Source organism: Cervus canadensis, chromosome 19 (assembly GCF_019320065.1).
Source record: "Cervus canadensis isolate Bull #8, Minnesota chromosome 19, ASM1932006v1, whole genome shotgun sequence".
NCBI classification, from domain to species: Eukaryota; Metazoa; Chordata; class Mammalia; order Artiodactyla; family Cervidae; genus Cervus; species Cervus canadensis.
Window position 1 is genome coordinate 1,102,383 of NC_057404.1, and position 16,653 is coordinate 1,119,035.

General features: G+C 41.2%; 1 protein-coding gene across 1 annotated transcript in view; it reads right to left on the reverse strand.

Moving 5' to 3' along the window:
• The window catches only part of GABRB1 (gamma-aminobutyric acid type A receptor subunit beta1), a 410,935-nt gene extending 394,674 nt beyond the window's left edge, over positions 1-16,261 (reverse strand). Inside the window, exons 1-3 of the mRNA XM_043438789.1 lie at positions 15,941-16,261; positions 15,681-15,772; positions 15,181-15,248 (exon numbers count right to left, since the gene is read on the reverse strand). Of these exons, the coding sequence (XP_043294724.1) occupies positions 15,181-15,248; positions 15,681-15,772; positions 15,941-16,020 (240 nt within the window). The 5' untranslated portion in view covers positions 16,021-16,261. The remainder of the gene's footprint in view (positions 1-15,180; positions 15,249-15,680; positions 15,773-15,940) is intronic.
• Between the last annotated feature and the right edge of the window lie 392 nt (positions 16,262-16,653).

Sequence of the window (16,653 nt, forward strand, 5' to 3'; positions counted from 1 at the left end):
TAGTATAAAAACTCTTATTAGGTTATCTACTCTACCTTACGTCCATTGTTGAAGTTCATATAAGGTGCTTGTAACAGTGACTGGTACTTAATACGTGTTCAGTGAAGGAAGGGGAAGGAGAAGAGGAGAGGGAGGAAAAGGAAAACAAGGAAGAAGAAAATAACTGATATTTCCCCCAAATCAGACAACATAACAGATCATTAAGCCTTCAATGACTTAAGAAGAAAATATAATTTATCCCCATTTTAAAGATGAAGAAAAAGATAAATCAATAAAGATGAGGAAATTCAGGTTTTGAGTAGCACGGGGTGATCATAAACCCTGGCTTTCCCGACAGTGTTGGTTTACACTTCTTGATCCAGGTATTATTAGTAGTGCTCCTTTTCATCCTCAGTGGTTCATGTTTGGACAATCAATTATATTATTATTCTAGAGTTAAAAAATACTAAGGCAACAGGGCCTGTAGGTACAGGGGCTGCAATCAAAATAACGGTACCTTCAGAGCCCTCATCCCCCGGCTAAGCCCATGGAAAACCACACAACCCATTTCTTTCACTGACCAGGAAGTAACACAAAAAGTGAAAGTTAGAGAGGTATGGGGGGCCATACACAGGTTGAAATTTTAAAATGTGAGAGGTCTCAGAGTGAGCACCAAGAGAAAATGATCAGGAGGAAAGGTGTGAGAAATTCTTTTCATTTTTTTTTTTCCCTGTCAGATGTCACAGAATAGTTTCACAATGAGAAGTAGTACTGTGAATTTCAACTGCCTGATGAAAATCCCAGCACTGAACAAAAATATCATTATATTTGATTATGCAAGATGTGAATTAATGTTATTCCTGATATCCTAGCATTAAAGCAGGAGAAATTCATTACCAGTCTAAGAGATAACAGTAAAACAATAAAAACACCAGTATTTAATATCCATAGTAGTTTACAGTTTTACATCACATATACAGAGCACATATTTGTATATGATTTAACCTCTTTTGATTCTTCCCGCTCCCTGAAATAAGTAGAACAGACACTATTATTTCCATTTTACATGGAACTGAGAATCAAAGGGCTTAAGTAAGTCATGAGATTCATACTTGAGAGTATAAATTAGAATACAATCTCATCCTGACATTTTAAAGTGACTTAAATTATTTAAATATAACTTGACAGAAGCATATTCAAGGGGAATGTACTTAAGGAGAAAAACCAAAATTATGTTCACCAGATGGGGAGTGTCTGGACTTAAAAAATTCCAGTGTGTTGCCCACTAGACACTGATTTTAACTATGCAATTCATCAGGTTATTAAAACTGTGGTATATTATTGCCACCTGGCCCCGTCAGCATAGATACTATGCTTTCAGACAACGGGAGTGAATTTGTCGATTTCCCATCTTGGGCTCCAGAAAGTTGAGTATCACTGTCAGATAAAGCACAATTCTTTCTGAGTGGAGAGCGGACAGCACAAATGCTGGGTCAGCACATCTCACTCTGCAACTGTGTTGGCCTCTTTTGTACTGGTTCCCAAAGTAAGGAAACTGCTGACTCGGGGAAAGTGTGAAGTAAGTTCTGTCTCCTCACTTTTCTCCTATTCTTTTCTAGTCTTCTCTTAAGCAAACCTGTGCTGTCATTCAGTCATTCATTCACACATTGGTGCAAATACAAGAAATAAGAACTAGCATGATTAGTGCCTCTCTGGGAGTTATTTGCCTTTCACCAGGAATCAGAACAGAGGCTATTGAGATCCGATGACGGTATTTCAAGCAGGCAGCTTCTGAATCCATCTTCCATAGGTGTTCCCCAACCAACTACTGAAAGGGCCCCACATTTCTGCTCAAAACTAAACCTCCGCTAGGTCAGATTGAATAGTATTGAAAAAGAATAGTGGAATTTGTTTGGTTTGAGGTTGGGCTCACATATCTCTGTCCATTCTGCAGAAGCCAAAGTACAAATCCTTTAAAATGTGTGAAAGCTCAATGGTAATGAGGCAAAAAAGATCTTCATGATCCAGATAATCACGATGGTGTGATCACTCACCTAGAGCCAGACATCCTGGAATGTGAAGTCAAGTGGGCCTTAGGAAGCATCACTACAAACAAAGCTAGTGGATGTGATGGAATTCCTGTTGAGCTATTTCAAATCCTAAAAGATGATGCTGTGAAAGTGCTGCACTCAATATGCCAGCAAATTTGGAAAACTCAGCAGTGGCCTCAGGACTGGAAAAGGTCAGTTTTCATTCCAGTCACAAACAAAGGCAATGCCAAAGAATGTTCAAACTACCACACAATTGCACTCATCTCACATGCTAGCAAAGTAAAGCTCAAAATTCTCCAAGCCAGGCTTCAGCAATACATGAACCATGAACTCCCAGATGTTCAAGTTGGTTTTAGAAAAGGCAGAGGAATCAGAGATCAAATTGCCAACATCCATTGGATCATCGAAAAAGCAAGGGAGTTCCAGAAAAACATCTATTTCTGCTTCATTAACTATGCCAAAGTCTTTGACTGTGTGGATCACAATAAACTGTGGAAAATTCTTCAAAAGATGGGAATACCAGACCACCTGACCTGCCTCTTGAGAAACCTGTATGAAGGAAGCAACAGTTAGAACTGGACATGGAACAACAGACTGGTTCCAAGTAGGAAAAGGAGTACATCAAGTCTGTATATTGTCACCCTGCTTATTTAACTTATATGCAGAGTACAACATGAGAAACACTGGGCTCGATGAATGACAAGCTGGAATCAAGATTGCCGGGAGAAATATCAATAACCTCAGATATGCAGATAAGTGAAAGTGAAGTTGTTCAGTCATGTCTGACTCTTTGCGACCCCATGGACTGTAGCCTACCAGGCTTCTCTGTCCATGGGATTTTCCAGGCAAGTGTACTGGAGTGGGTTGCCATTTCCTTCTCCAGGGGATCTTCCTGTCCCAGAGATCAAACCCAAGTCTCCCGCATTATAGGCAGACACTTTACCCTCTGAGCCAGCAGGGAAGTCCTAATATGCAGATAACACCACCCTTATGGCAGAAAGTGAAGAAGAACTAAAGAGCCTCTTGATGAAAGTGAAAGAGGAGAGTGAAAAAGTTGGCTTAAAGCTCAACATCCAGAAAACTAAGATCACGGCATCTGGTCCCATCACTTCATGGGAAATAGATGGGGAAACAGTGGAAACAGTGTCAGACTTTATTTTTTTGGGCTCCAAAATCACTGCAGATGATGATTGCAGCCATGAATTAAAAGATGCTTACTCCTTGGAAGGAAAGTTATGACCAACCGAGACAGAATATTAAAAAGCAGAGACATTACTTTGCCAACAAAGGTCCATCTGGTCAAGGCTATGGTTTTTACAGTGGTCATGTGTGGATGTGAGAGTTGGACTGTAAAGAAAGCTGAGTGCCAAAGAATTGATGCTTTTGAAGTGTGGTGTTGGAGAAGACTCTCGAGAGTCCCTTGGACTGCAAGGAGATCCAACCAGTCCATCCTGAAGGAGATCAGTCCTGGGTGTTCATTGGAAGGACTGATGCTGAAGCTGAAACTCCAATACTTTGGCCACCTGATGCGAAGGGTTGACTTATTTGAAAAGACCCTGATGCTGGGAAAGATTGAGGGCAGGAAGAGAAGGGAACAACAGAGGATGAGATGGCTGGATGGCATCACCGACTCGATGGACATGAGTTTGAGTAAACTCCAGGAGTTGGTGATGGACAGGGAGGCCTGGTGTGCTGCGGTCCATGGGGTTGAAAAAGTCGGACACGACTGAGCAACTGAACTGAAAGTGAATGAGGCAAAACTATCATTCACCAAGTCATGCTTATGTCCTATGACAGGGGTTTTGAGCACAGTAGGGCAGATGTCTGTAAGATCTCGAAAGTCTTTCCCTTCCACAATTTCAGAGAGCCAGGTTATGAAGTTCTCTTCACACTTCATGACGGCACAGCTTGTAGGGGTGTTTCCCAAAGTAGGGTAGACAGGGATGTAGGAGGTATGCACCAATAACCCACCAAAAACTGGATATGACTTTCCAGTTTTGTGAGTACCTTTCACTCTTCAAATTTTTCATCCTGTCCTCCTCCTTCTGTTTCCAGCTTTGAAACGTCTGAGAATCAGTTCCCACCACATTTAGCCAAAAGTTTTCAGTGACTAACGTGAATCTTCATAGTGAATCTTCTCTGTCTCCTCTCATAAGCCTCAACTCCATGGTCAGTTTGAACCGGGATCTTTGTTCTTAGACTGTTCCTTCGGGATGTGCTGAATTGTGTGTGTGTGTGTGTGTGTGTGTGTGTGTGTGTGCGCGTGTTGCAGGTGGGGGGAGCAGAGAAGTGGTGATGTCAGTGGAAAAAAAAATCTCTTATCTCCATTTAATGTGGTATTTGATTTAACACATTTACTGGTTATGACAAATGACTGTGTGGGTGTGGAAGTTTCAGACAAAAGTTGATGTTTCAAAGCAAACATTCATGTTTGAGGTATGGATACATTTACAGCAGCTATAAGTAGATAAGACAGATATAATAGATATTATATGCTTCCATAGTAAATATATATTTCTGAATTAGGTATATCACTTGCTTTATATTTTCAAATTTGATTAAGTTCCTTGGTTATCATTTAAAATTTAACTTGGCTCCTCCAAAATCACCCCAAATGCCTGAGAAAACCTTTTTTGTGTGCTTCCTTTTATGTTTTACTTTTCTTCTATTTAAATGCTATTCACTTTGTAGTCATCAATCCAGTTATTCTTTGTAATTTCTTAAATGTTTCCAGAAATATTGAAAGTCCAGGTACCAACACACAGATTACATTTTGAAAAATGAAATGAATTCACTAATTTTTAAAGACAATGAATACTTAAATGTGTATACATATATATGCATATATTTATACTTTGAGATTTGTCATGAAATGATTTTGTGTCTCTAAAACTGGCTGTGCCACCTGATAGAGTTGTTTCTTTGGAAATGGCTAATGATTCACGATCAACATAAAAGAAAATTGCTTATGAAAGTATAAGGTAGGCCTGACAGAGGAACTATTAATTTCTGAATTAGAAATTTTAAATGCCATTATTACTAACACTTTTTTATGTCTAGGAAAATTCTTTTATAATCCTAATAAATGTTATTAAGTCTCTATAATATGCTAAGAACTACATACAGAGCATAGAGTATAATCCTGAACTTCCTGTAGCTAACATAGTGCTGGGGGTAGGAGGCGGAAGACAAGGCTAATAAAAACTTTATATGAACTTAAAGAAAATCATTATGTTATATTGGGTCTTCTGTCTTTTCAGAGTCTCAGACTTTTCAGAGGTTTGCTTCTATGCCCTAGACATTCTTCCTCCAGCAGATTCCTCTTCTATGTGGCTACAGACAAGACTATAGAAGAAAGATGATTTCTTGTGGATTTTGAAGTAGATCTAGATGCATTTGGGTGGAAAGAGATTACAGGTGGGAGAAGGGAGAAATGATGGCTTCTGACATGGGAAAATGTTCTAGGCACAGGTAGGATTTCAAATAAATGTCATTGAACTGTCTCTATGGAAACCACAAAGGGATTTCTCTTGACTAGAGAATCGAATAGCATTCTCTTGAAAATAATAGATCAAAAGAAAAAAAAAAAAAAAACCAACCTCCCCATGAGTCACAGAGGGTTAGAGTAGGCAGAGATCCTGAACTTTCAATAAATCTATTCTTCTACCTTCAGGAAGGTTCCCAAATAAACCTTCTCATTCAAACAGGATTCTCTCTTAGCAACTTCCCTGATGAATCCATTCAGCAACCAGAACAAGACTCCAGGCCTCTAATTTCCTGGTTGCATCCCAAGGACCTTAACGCATACTCTCTCCACTGCGGTAGGGATTGCTAACAGCTACCTTCTGTCTGAACCCTTCTGTTTAAGTCTATTTCTCTATCTGCTTCTCTGCCTTCTTTCTCTGAACTCAATGACACAATCTACAAATACGCCTTTGCTTAAATAGGTATCCACTTGCCAGGAGACCATTTGTGGGGGTAGGGCTCTGCTGAAACCTTGTTTCAACAAGGTTGTTTAAAATCAACCCCACTAAACCATTCAAATGTTTTTGCTCTTCTGTAAAGCTCCTGGGAGTCACTTTTGAATTTTCTGGCAGCTAAGCTTCACTTCTGCTGGCCCCACTTGAGCTGTCTATTATACCCCGTCTCATTTCAGTGCCAAATGCACTTTCTACAAGGACTCACACTGCTTTCATGTGATTTCCCATGGAAACACAGTGTTCCAGAAGGACTCTGAATCATTTTAGGGACTCGACGGAGAAGACAGCAGATGCTGTGTAAGTGAGTTCCGCACAAATCTTTTTTTCCCGCACCTATAGGGTTTTATAAAAGCAAACGAAACAGCATACAAAGGTCACTTCTCTGGGGCATTTTGAAAAGTAGGTTCTCAATCTTATCAGGGTCTGGGTCCTCCTAGATAAAGAACAATGTTGCTACAGATTAAAGTTGACTGCACTGAATGTTCTCTGTCTTTGGCCAGCACCATTTCTCCAAATCTCTAACCAGGTCATTTCAGCCACCACATGTATGGGCTCAGAATTTTTCCATGTAGAACTTGCCTTATTTGTGAACTGAACTGGAAGGGTCACCAAGAAACTAGTTTTTTTCAGGATAGGCCAACCTCCAAAATATGCTACCTCTGTATTTCCACAAGAGGGACTTCCCAGGTGACTCAGTAGAGAGGCAGACAGCCAAGGAAAGAGATGCAGGAGACCCGAGTTTGATCTCTGGGTCGGAAAGATCCCCAGAAGAGGAAATGCAACCCACTCCAAAATTCTTGCTGGAGAAATCCCAAGGATAGAGGAGTCTGGCGGGCTACAGTCCATGAAGCTGCCAAGAGGGAGATACGACTTAGTGACTGAGCACCTTCCCACAGTCTTGTAACAACATGCTCTGAGATTTTTTCCTAAAAAAATCTGTAAAGACATCTCCTTTAGTGGTGACAAGATGGCTGGTACTTCCTTTCCTGTTTCCCGCCCTGGGCAGATGGTGCCATCTATGCCCATCATTCAATATGGAAGCCATAGGGTATCTTAGGCTCACTGCCTCTCTAACTTCCAATATCTGACCAGTCACAAAACCCCTCTGATTGACTTCTGTTTGAATCTTTTTTTCTCTTCCTTTCCATTCCTAGAGCTACTGTTCCACTTGAGGCTTTTATCATCCATATGAAGTGTCACACACCCTCTCATGCTTCTTAACTGGAAATGTTTGCCCCTGTTTTAGCCTCTCTACTTCACTCTCCATGAAGCCATCAGAATGGTCTATCTGAAAAATAAAATGTAGCTACCTGTTAAAATCCGCAGCAGGTTTCCTGTGTTTCAGAATTAGGACTCATTTCCTTAATGCACACATGCCATCATTTCTTTCTGTTTCTCTGCCTGTCTAACTTTGTTTTTAAAGTGAAAATGCAAAATGTGTAAAAGTTTTAAAAATCAAACGATTCAAAGGGGCCTATAAAGAACGCTAAGTATCCCTCCAAGTCACACTCCTAGTGCTGGTTCTACTTCCAAGAGGCAGTCACTGTTACTCATCTCCTGAGCCTTCTTGCAGAAGTGGTCAGTGCTTATACTACACACACACACACACACACACACACACACATACACACACGTTTCTAAAGAGGCTTCTTTTTACACAAGCAAGAACACTCAATAACACTGTCCTACATCTTGCTTTGAGCATCCTGTTTGATCTCGAGACAGTCTTCCCTGTGCCCTTCAAGTTCTCACAAGAGTGAATGGCCTGCAGTTCCCAGAACACTCCACGCTGTGTGCGGGCACACTTGCCAATGCTTATGCCCTTCCTTTTGCTTGGAAAGTATTTCTTCTCATTTGCAGCCTACACAGGGCTCTCACTACTAGTCCTCTTTAGGATTTACCCCAAGTATTAACCCTTCACCATTCCTTAGAAACTACTTCTCCATGCTTCCATAGGACACGGACATGCACATCTCTATCACAGCCCCTACCACATTGTTTTAAAATCACTATTTCTGCATTTTTCCCTACACTATAAAATATTTGAAGATATGGAACACATCTTAGTCATTTTTCCATTCCTAATACCGAGTTCATGACATGATAAAAGACTAATTGTTCAGTGTGTGCCGAACCAAAACAGCCCCCAATCAAGGTAACTATGAGTGTTTCAAAATCTTCCAAAAAGGAAAAAAAAAATTACTTCAAGCATAGAGATCTTTGTTTGTTTTTTAAAGACTATAAACTCCACAAAGACAGAGACCTTATCACTAAAGTGCTTTAATCACTAAAATGGTTGAATGCGTGCTTTTGGGAAAAGGCCTTTAATCTTAAATATAAAAAACAATGACAGTTTTATTGGGATTGTAAGAGACAAAATACACTCAGTACTTAATGGAGGGGTAGAAGAGAAAAAAAACTACCAGCAGAAAAACAGAGAGGAATATGAGGATTTAAGAAGGGGATTTAAGCATTTAAGAAGCACTAAAGAAAACCTGTTCATCTTTCACTCATCTTAGGACCAGTCTCTTTTTTCCTAAGTTATCACCACTGATAGGAATTAATTTAAAACCTTTCTTGATCATTTCTGTCAAGTGCTGAGTAATAGATTGTTTTATGCTACTGACTATAACTACTCTCAACAACCAGAAGTCAAGAGACTTCATGAAATGCATGATCTTCTGAAAACAGAAGTATTCTAAAATGCAAAAAGTCAATCCTGCTATTATGAAAAATAGGATTCAGTGTTTTGAAAAGTTCATGGGGAAATTGTATTAACATTTAATCAACTGCAAGGGTATAGCATTTATCTTTCCACTATCCTCAAGTATGATAATGGTCATTTGAGTTGTTAAAACTCAAATCAATTAAAAACATTTAATATCATTTATTTTTCTTTTGACATGTTTTACCTTCCCTGATAATGCAACATTTGATTCATGTGTGTTTTGAGAGTGCTATCAAGAACTTAGGGGGTCTGCCATGACAAAAACACCAAATATTTATAGAATTGATGTTCAGTTCAGGTGACATCTTGGCTTTACCTCTTGTTCCCAGACCACCTGATGGAAATATTTTAGGTGATTTGGGTAAATCGTTTGGGATACCCAGATCTTGGAAACTAAAGCTCTCCTTCTGTTTCACATTGTGCTGAAATATTTGTTAGTTTGGCAACAGCTGAGCAAAGTTCCCCTTATGAATACGATGGACAGCACAGGATGGAAACACTTCAAATACACTCTTGGCTCCAAAGTGCAATACAATATAAACCCAGCATCATTCAAATCTCCTTTTGAATACCACTGATTCAACATTTCTTGTTGTTGTCTTTGGGAATGTGTTTAACTAGGGAAAAATGGATGATTATGTCATGACCAATTAAAACGGTAATCCAAGGGGCCCCAGATTGCACAAAATCATTACAGCAATGTTCCCAGGAGACACCAGGAGTTTGCACCCAGTGGAATTCAATAAATGCTTGTTGACTGACACATCTAACAGAAGAACAAAATGGAATAAGATGACATCTAACAGGAGAATACAGTGGAGAGGAAGAATCTGCATTTTGACAGAGTCTAAGTTTCTACAGTAGATACTTGAACTGGAAAAGATTTAGTAACTGGGTCATTTACCTTCATTTTACAGAAGAAAAACTTGAGAACTGGAGAAGTCAAGTGACTTACTCAAAGTCCCAAAGCTAAATACCAGCAGTGTTTTCTTACTTGCCTCACAGATAGAAGCCAGGTTCTGGAACCAGGCTGCCTGGGTTCCTGGCTCTGCCATTGACTAGATCTATAACTTCTGAGCAAGTTATTTAACCTCTTTCAACCTAACTTTCTCCCTCTCTCAACCTCAGTTTCTCCATCTATAATGGGGGATGGTGATTACAGAGCCTTCAATAGACACAAGTTTGAGCAAACTCTAGGAGACAGCGAAGGACAGGGAAGCCTGACAGCTGCAGCCCATGGGGTCGCAAAGACTGGGACATGGCTTAGCCTTTGAACAACAAACAACAAAATGAGTTACTGATAAAATGATTTGATAACCATGTCTTCCACATAGGATATTCAACAAAAGGCATTCAATAAATGCCACTATTTATTTTCATTGTACTACGCACTTTAATTCCTAGTCTGGCCATGTAACCCTAGGAACATAGTATTTCAAATGTAACTTCAAACTTTAAAAAATCTGGATATGTTTGCTTTGATGTGGCTTAGAGTATACAAAGATCTATTATCTCCAAACAGAAAGGTAAAGGGAAGTTTTTCCTCTTTGAACTTCTCTAGATGGTACAATATTGCACCCCAGCACCTAAAAGGGAGACCTCGTTAATAAGAGAAAAACATATTTATATCTTTAACTGCTGATATCTGTTCATGCCTTTAAATAGTACTGACCTATTTATTCTATTTGCAAAGGAATTCTGTTATAACCTCAGAAAATTTACCGACAGCAGCAAGAGTATGTTCAGGCTATTTTATAAAGCTATTGCAGGCTCTTAGTAGGGGAAACCCAGTTTGCAGTATTCTTTATTGTGAAAAGGAAGAGTCCTTGGTGCTCTGTAAAGTCGAGGAGAGTGTTGTGCAAGTTGCTCTGCTTGGAAGCACTTTCACAGCCATCGTTTAAGGTTGGATGACTCACAAGTACTGACACAGGACTGCGTATCAGTTTTAAGTCGACCCCTACCAACAAGGCTCTTGTCTTTATCCTGTTCCTTATCATCAATTACTACACTAATTTTTGCTTTTGAGCACAGCTACCTGTTTGACTACCCAGAAGTTAATTTGAAACTTAATTTGAAACCTTGGAAAAATACCATCCTTAGAGAAATTTAAGAGGAAAAAAAGGTTCATTTCTTAATAATTCTAGGCCTTGGAAAAATGTACTGCAATCTTGCTTTTCAAAGTGCTGTCTGAAAGTGAAAGTGAAGTTGCTCAGTCGGGTCTGACTCTCTGCGACCCCATGGGCTGTAGCCTACCATGCTCCTCTGTCCATGGGATTTTCCAGGCAAGAATACTGGAATGGGTTGCCATTTCCTTCTCCAGAGGATCTTCCCGACCCAGGGATCGAACCCAGGTCTCCTGCATTGCAGGCAGACACTTTACCGTCTGAGCCAGCAGGGAGTCCTGGTGTTGTCTATGTATGAGCAATTAACAGCATCTAGGAGTTGCTAACAATGCAGGATATCAGACCTCACCCCAGACCTCTGAATAAGAAACTGCATTTTAACATTTTGAGATCCCAGAGTGGTTCAGATAAACATTGAAGAATGAGAAGCACTGGCTTAGAGAAATGGGAAAGAGAGATTTCGGACAGGTGGTTACTGTTTGGTGTCATCAGGAGGATGGTAACTAGACATAAGTGAGACATAAATGAAGTGGATACCAGAAACGTCCGGAATCAACTATTAAAATAAGAATGGGATTTTGACAATAGAGGGTATTTCATAAATAAGATTTGTTTTTCTCTGGGGTATTATTTAGACAATTAAACTCATTTTAGTTTTTTGAGGAGGCGTTCTTAATGTCAATTTTAATGCCTGTAAGAGCAGTCACTGTGGCATCTATGAACGTGTGAAGGAAGGAAGCCATGAACACACGACAGGTACCCAGTCCTGGGAACAGCTTGGGTTGAGACCTACATTGGATTAGGGCTTAAGAGATGTCAAATCTTCTGGGGGTGGCCACTCTCAGACCACCATGTCTTTCGATGGGAGACAGAGAGTTGTGTGGTTGAGCTCCCCTTTGATGATTAGGAGCTGCCTCTTTAATAAGAAGGAACAGCTAGTCATTGGAACCAAATACAAGGGTTCAACCTTTTGTTACAGGTACTTAATCATGTTCCTTCCAGTCAATTACTCTAAGACTTGCTTATTATTATCTGTGTCTTACTGGGCTCTTATCAGCAGATGTCCGTGGTTACTTCAAGGCAGGCTCTGAGGGCTCCTGTCTCTTCTTCTTCCTACTGCTCTTTATTCCTCTCTGATCAGCCTGTTGTGTACATGTTTGTGTATGTGTGTAGGTATACAATTTCACAGAAATTGTTAAAAAAAAAAGGTTTGAGAGATTTAATTTAACACACATGGAAATCAGTAGCTTCTTAAAGATGACTGTTTAGAAAATAACAGTATTGTAGTTGCCATCACAAGCACAATCTATCCCATGATGCCAAAAGAAAAAGTCCTTCCTGATTTAATGAATAATATTTTTGCCTGAAAAGAAAAGCCCTGCTCTCAAGTATAGATTTTTTTCCCTGCATCAGAATTATTCTTCAGAGGTTTTCCATTTACTGTTCAAAACCAACAATTCTTGATTATAGAGATTCTTGACTAACAGAGCTCTCTCTCTCTTTTTTAAATTTAGGAAAAATATTTTTAAATCCTGAAGGACATGAATCAAAAATACTCCTGATGTGACGTTAGTCTTTAATAAAACAGACAATGTTAGAAACCAATCTGGAATTATACTTCACTTAGCATAGCATAAGAAAAGAATAAAAGTTAAAAGAACCTAGTTTCCAAACAGAACGTAGTTTTCAAAAGCATTAACGTAATGCATAGTTATGTCATTTTCCCAGTTGTGGAAATGGGTGGGTAATAATGGTAATGAATAAAAATATAAAAATGAGTAATGTTTTAGCAACAGATTTTAATCTAAATTTTCTTTAAAACTATTTTTATTATATGCAATATCCATTCTTATTTGTTGTTAATTTTGTTGAAAATTCCCTATTAAATAATCTCAGAAGTTATTGCCTATCAGGGTTCTGAAATATGCTCAATATAAAAGCAATAAGTCTTATTTCTCATTGACTTTTCAACTCTACTGTCTTGTCTAAAAATCAAAGCATGTCATAGACAGCGCTCTTAATCAGGGCTAACTATCCAGATCGTGTTTCTATAGAACGCTTGATCCTGAAGTCCTCCTTGTTTCCATTTTTTTTTTTTTTGGAGTTATTTGCAATCTATGCATTTCAATGCTTTGTCATTGATGACAGAAGAAAAATTAAGTAAATGAAGGTTTATTTTTCTATGTTCAGTGGCTTCTATTTTCCTATCATGTCTCTAACACCATTGTGGAAAGGTAATGGGTAATTTGGTAGAACATATTTTTTAAGGGTTTATCCGTTGGGCGAATATTTTTTAAAAGTCAAGTACATACCTGGTACAGTGAATAAATCAATTTTCTTAAAATATTATTCCATAATAAAGAGCAATTTCCAACGGTAAAGCAATTAAATTCAATATATATATTTTTTTCCTGAGCCTCTGTACAAATTCCACTGAACTGATTATACAGACCTTTTTTGTTATGGTGGTTGTTTTGGTTAAATAGCAACTTCCTATTCAGTTCAGTTTTGTTTAGGTTTTTAAACTGAAAAGTTGTTTGTAAACATAGTTAACAAAAGTACTCATTTTAAAAATTCTGAAAAGCAGACCACTAGCAAAGACATTGAGCTTTCCCAATCTTCTCCTATTTTATAAATTATCTGTGTGGGTACTTACAAGGTGCCAAATAAATGACTGAAAAGGAAAATATTTTCATCATTTATCTACCTGATAGAAACAGCTTGTTAAACTAATTCATTGCCTAATTTATCCAGTCACATGACATGGATTGGGTATGGTTTGTATATGTGCCCCTGTTATTACATTCCCCAGTGTCTGTAAATAGCTCATTTGGGGTGCTTTGTAGCAGGGACATGTATATGAGAGAATACTATAAATGAGTCTATTAAAATCCTTTTCCAAGTCAGAGAATATTCATTGTGCATTGATATTTCAAAACTGCTTTTCTAATACCCCCATCAGATTAAAATACTGTTTAAAATAAGCTACTTAAAGCAGGGGAAGGTACAACTATAAAATACAAAATGTAATAGTCACACTTTTTAATCTACTCCAACTCAATATATTTTAAATATATGTATTTGTTCCCTGACATACCCTAAAAAAAAAAATTCTTAAGCCTTAACATGCTAAAATAAAATGACACAATAGTAATGAAGTGAAATGAACTGACAATTCATTTAGCCTATCACTCTATAGCGTTTACAGCTACACAGTGATAAAATTCCCAAAGGCTTTAGTCTTTAAATTGTTAAGGCTATCTAAATTTCCACTGCCGCAATACATTTTTTTTCCCGTAAGTGGAATGAAAATGGCATTTTTCTCAGGTAGATCTAGCTGTTCGCTGGGTGGTTTGTTCTAGAAAAGCAACAGGCTTTTCCCCCTGCCTTATAAGAAGCAACAGTTAGAAACTCTAACTAGAAAACTGCTACCCCACAGTGGTTGGAAACAGCCAATAGAGAAAGAGACATTATGATTTCGATCGATGCTGAAACAGTTTCAGAAGGAAGGAGGCAATATGAAATAAAAGAATGTTAACTCTTCGCGATGAAAAATTGCGCTGTGTTCCCTACACGTTACTGTCGCCCTCTGCCTTGCGCTGCCTGTTCCACCGTCACTGATCATCAGGCTTTCCTCCGCATGCTTCGGTGTCTAACGCAAACCCAAGCTTGGTTCAACTTAAACTCGCAAGACGCAGCAAGACAAATCCATCAACCCTCACGTGGGAACAATGCAAGCCTCTCCCAGAAGCCGGCTTGTACTTCCGTGCTAGCAGGCCAGCAGGGGCCGCGGCCCCAGCCTGTTGCACCTGCCGCCCCGGGTGCTGGGGCCTGGGAAGGGCGAGGACGCCGGGAAACCTCCTGTGGGCTTGGGTGCGTGATGCCGGGCCCTGACTGGGTCTGGCTTGTTCGCTGCGGGGATCGCGACTGGCGAGGAGGTGGCTGCGGGCCACGGTGCGGGGGCCGGCGGGTGCAGGCCACCCGGCCGCCGGCAGATGGTGCCCTGCGCCTCGCGACACCCGAGGAAACCCTGCGAAAGTGCCGCTGACTCCGCCCCACCCGCTCCGCCGGCGCCAGTCACCCGTCCTTCCCCAAATAGTGCCGAGCACGTTTCCGCCTGAACACTGCAGTAGCCCGTGTGTGTGTTCAAAATACAAACCGGGGCCGGCAGGGCGTGTGTGCCAGAGCAGGGAGCGCGCTTGGAGCGGGATCCCGGGGCCGGGGCGAGGTGACCGCCAACCAAACGCAGAGGGCACGGGGACCGGTGCATTTCGCATCTGCGTAAGCGCGGCCGCCGGGCCAGTCGCGAGGCCACTCACCATGTTCACTTCGGAGACCATGTCTATGCTGGCGACATCGATCCTCATCCCGACGTCCACGGGGGGCCCTGCGGGGGACAGGGGCACACTGTGGACATAACCTCAGAGCGGCCACAGGCTGGGGAGGGGCAGAGGGCTTCCCGGCGCTTACTACATTCCGAATGGGCTCCCACCACCCCGTCCCTCCACCCCGCTGCAGGGGGCAGCCTCGGAGAACAGGTGTGGGCACACGCGTGATGCAGTGACTATGCAGAGGGTGTGCCGAGCCGGGGGGAGGCCGGCTCTGCCTGGGGTTCATCCACCTGAGCCTGGGGGTCCGGCGTCTGTGAGTGTGTGTGAGCGCGCGCGCGTGTTTGGCCAGAGCATAGGGCGTAGTGCACGCTGACGAAAATGACACGCTTCTCCTAATTTTTTTTTTTTTTTTACATTTATCTTCGCCAGGAAAGGAGAACTAGATATGGGTTACAGGTTGAAAAAAAAAAAAAAAGATGAAGCATTACCTCCGAAGTCCGGCCGCAAGCGAATGTCATATCCTTTGAGCAGTCTGTCCACTGTCTCTTTCACGTATGACATGTTGCTGGGCTCGTTGGCGCTGAAGGGAAGAAGTAGGGACCGGATTCAGAACGAGCACGAACTGCAAGCGGACATAAGAACAGACAGGCACACCTACCCCCCAAATAACGAGCTACATGAGCCAGCAAGCCCGTAAAAAGGAAACACCTGGGGGGAAGAAAAGAGACATTCAACAGCCCCTGCTCACCTGTGTGCACAACAGACCATGGCAATCATCACAGGGAAAGAGAGAAGCCCCAAACTCTCTCGATTTTGTACTGTCCACATTACTAACTCTGATTAAAGAATTGTCTTTTCTGCGAAGATTCAAGGAATGCAACTTAGTCGGCGGCAGGGCAGTGATTCCCGAATGGACCTGCGCATGCGCAGAGGGCGCTCACTCCCGAAAGACACCTGGTGTCTTGCAAACAATATTCCTAGTGGAGCAGGCAACAGATTTCAGTTCCTTCCAAGTTCCTGTCTGTGGTGCTCCGCGTTCTCCGACAGCAAAGATATCCTGCTGTTTCTTTGCTTCGGATGCTACGTGCATATGAATACGAATCTCTCTTTGTGCATTGGAGGTGGCTATGTTCATTTCCTTTCTGCCTCCAAACCGATTTTTGTACTCAATTCCCAGGGATCTGGTTTAGGCTGCCTGTGATTGGCATGTTTCGTTGACAGTCACGGTAATCTTCGAACTGGGCGTCTGGAGGCGAGGTGGTTCTCTGTGTGCGTGTGTGTGAGTGATGGGGTGAGGGGGGTGAGGGGGACGAAGTGAGTGGAGAGCGAGGGCCAGAGAAACCCAGGCTTATTTGTTCGGGTTCTCCTGAAGGGTGTCTGGCGCGGTGTCCTTTCTCTCTCCCAGGAGGAGGCAGAGGAGCTGGTCGGCTTTCGCAGCTGCTCTCCCGCTCCCCCGCTGTC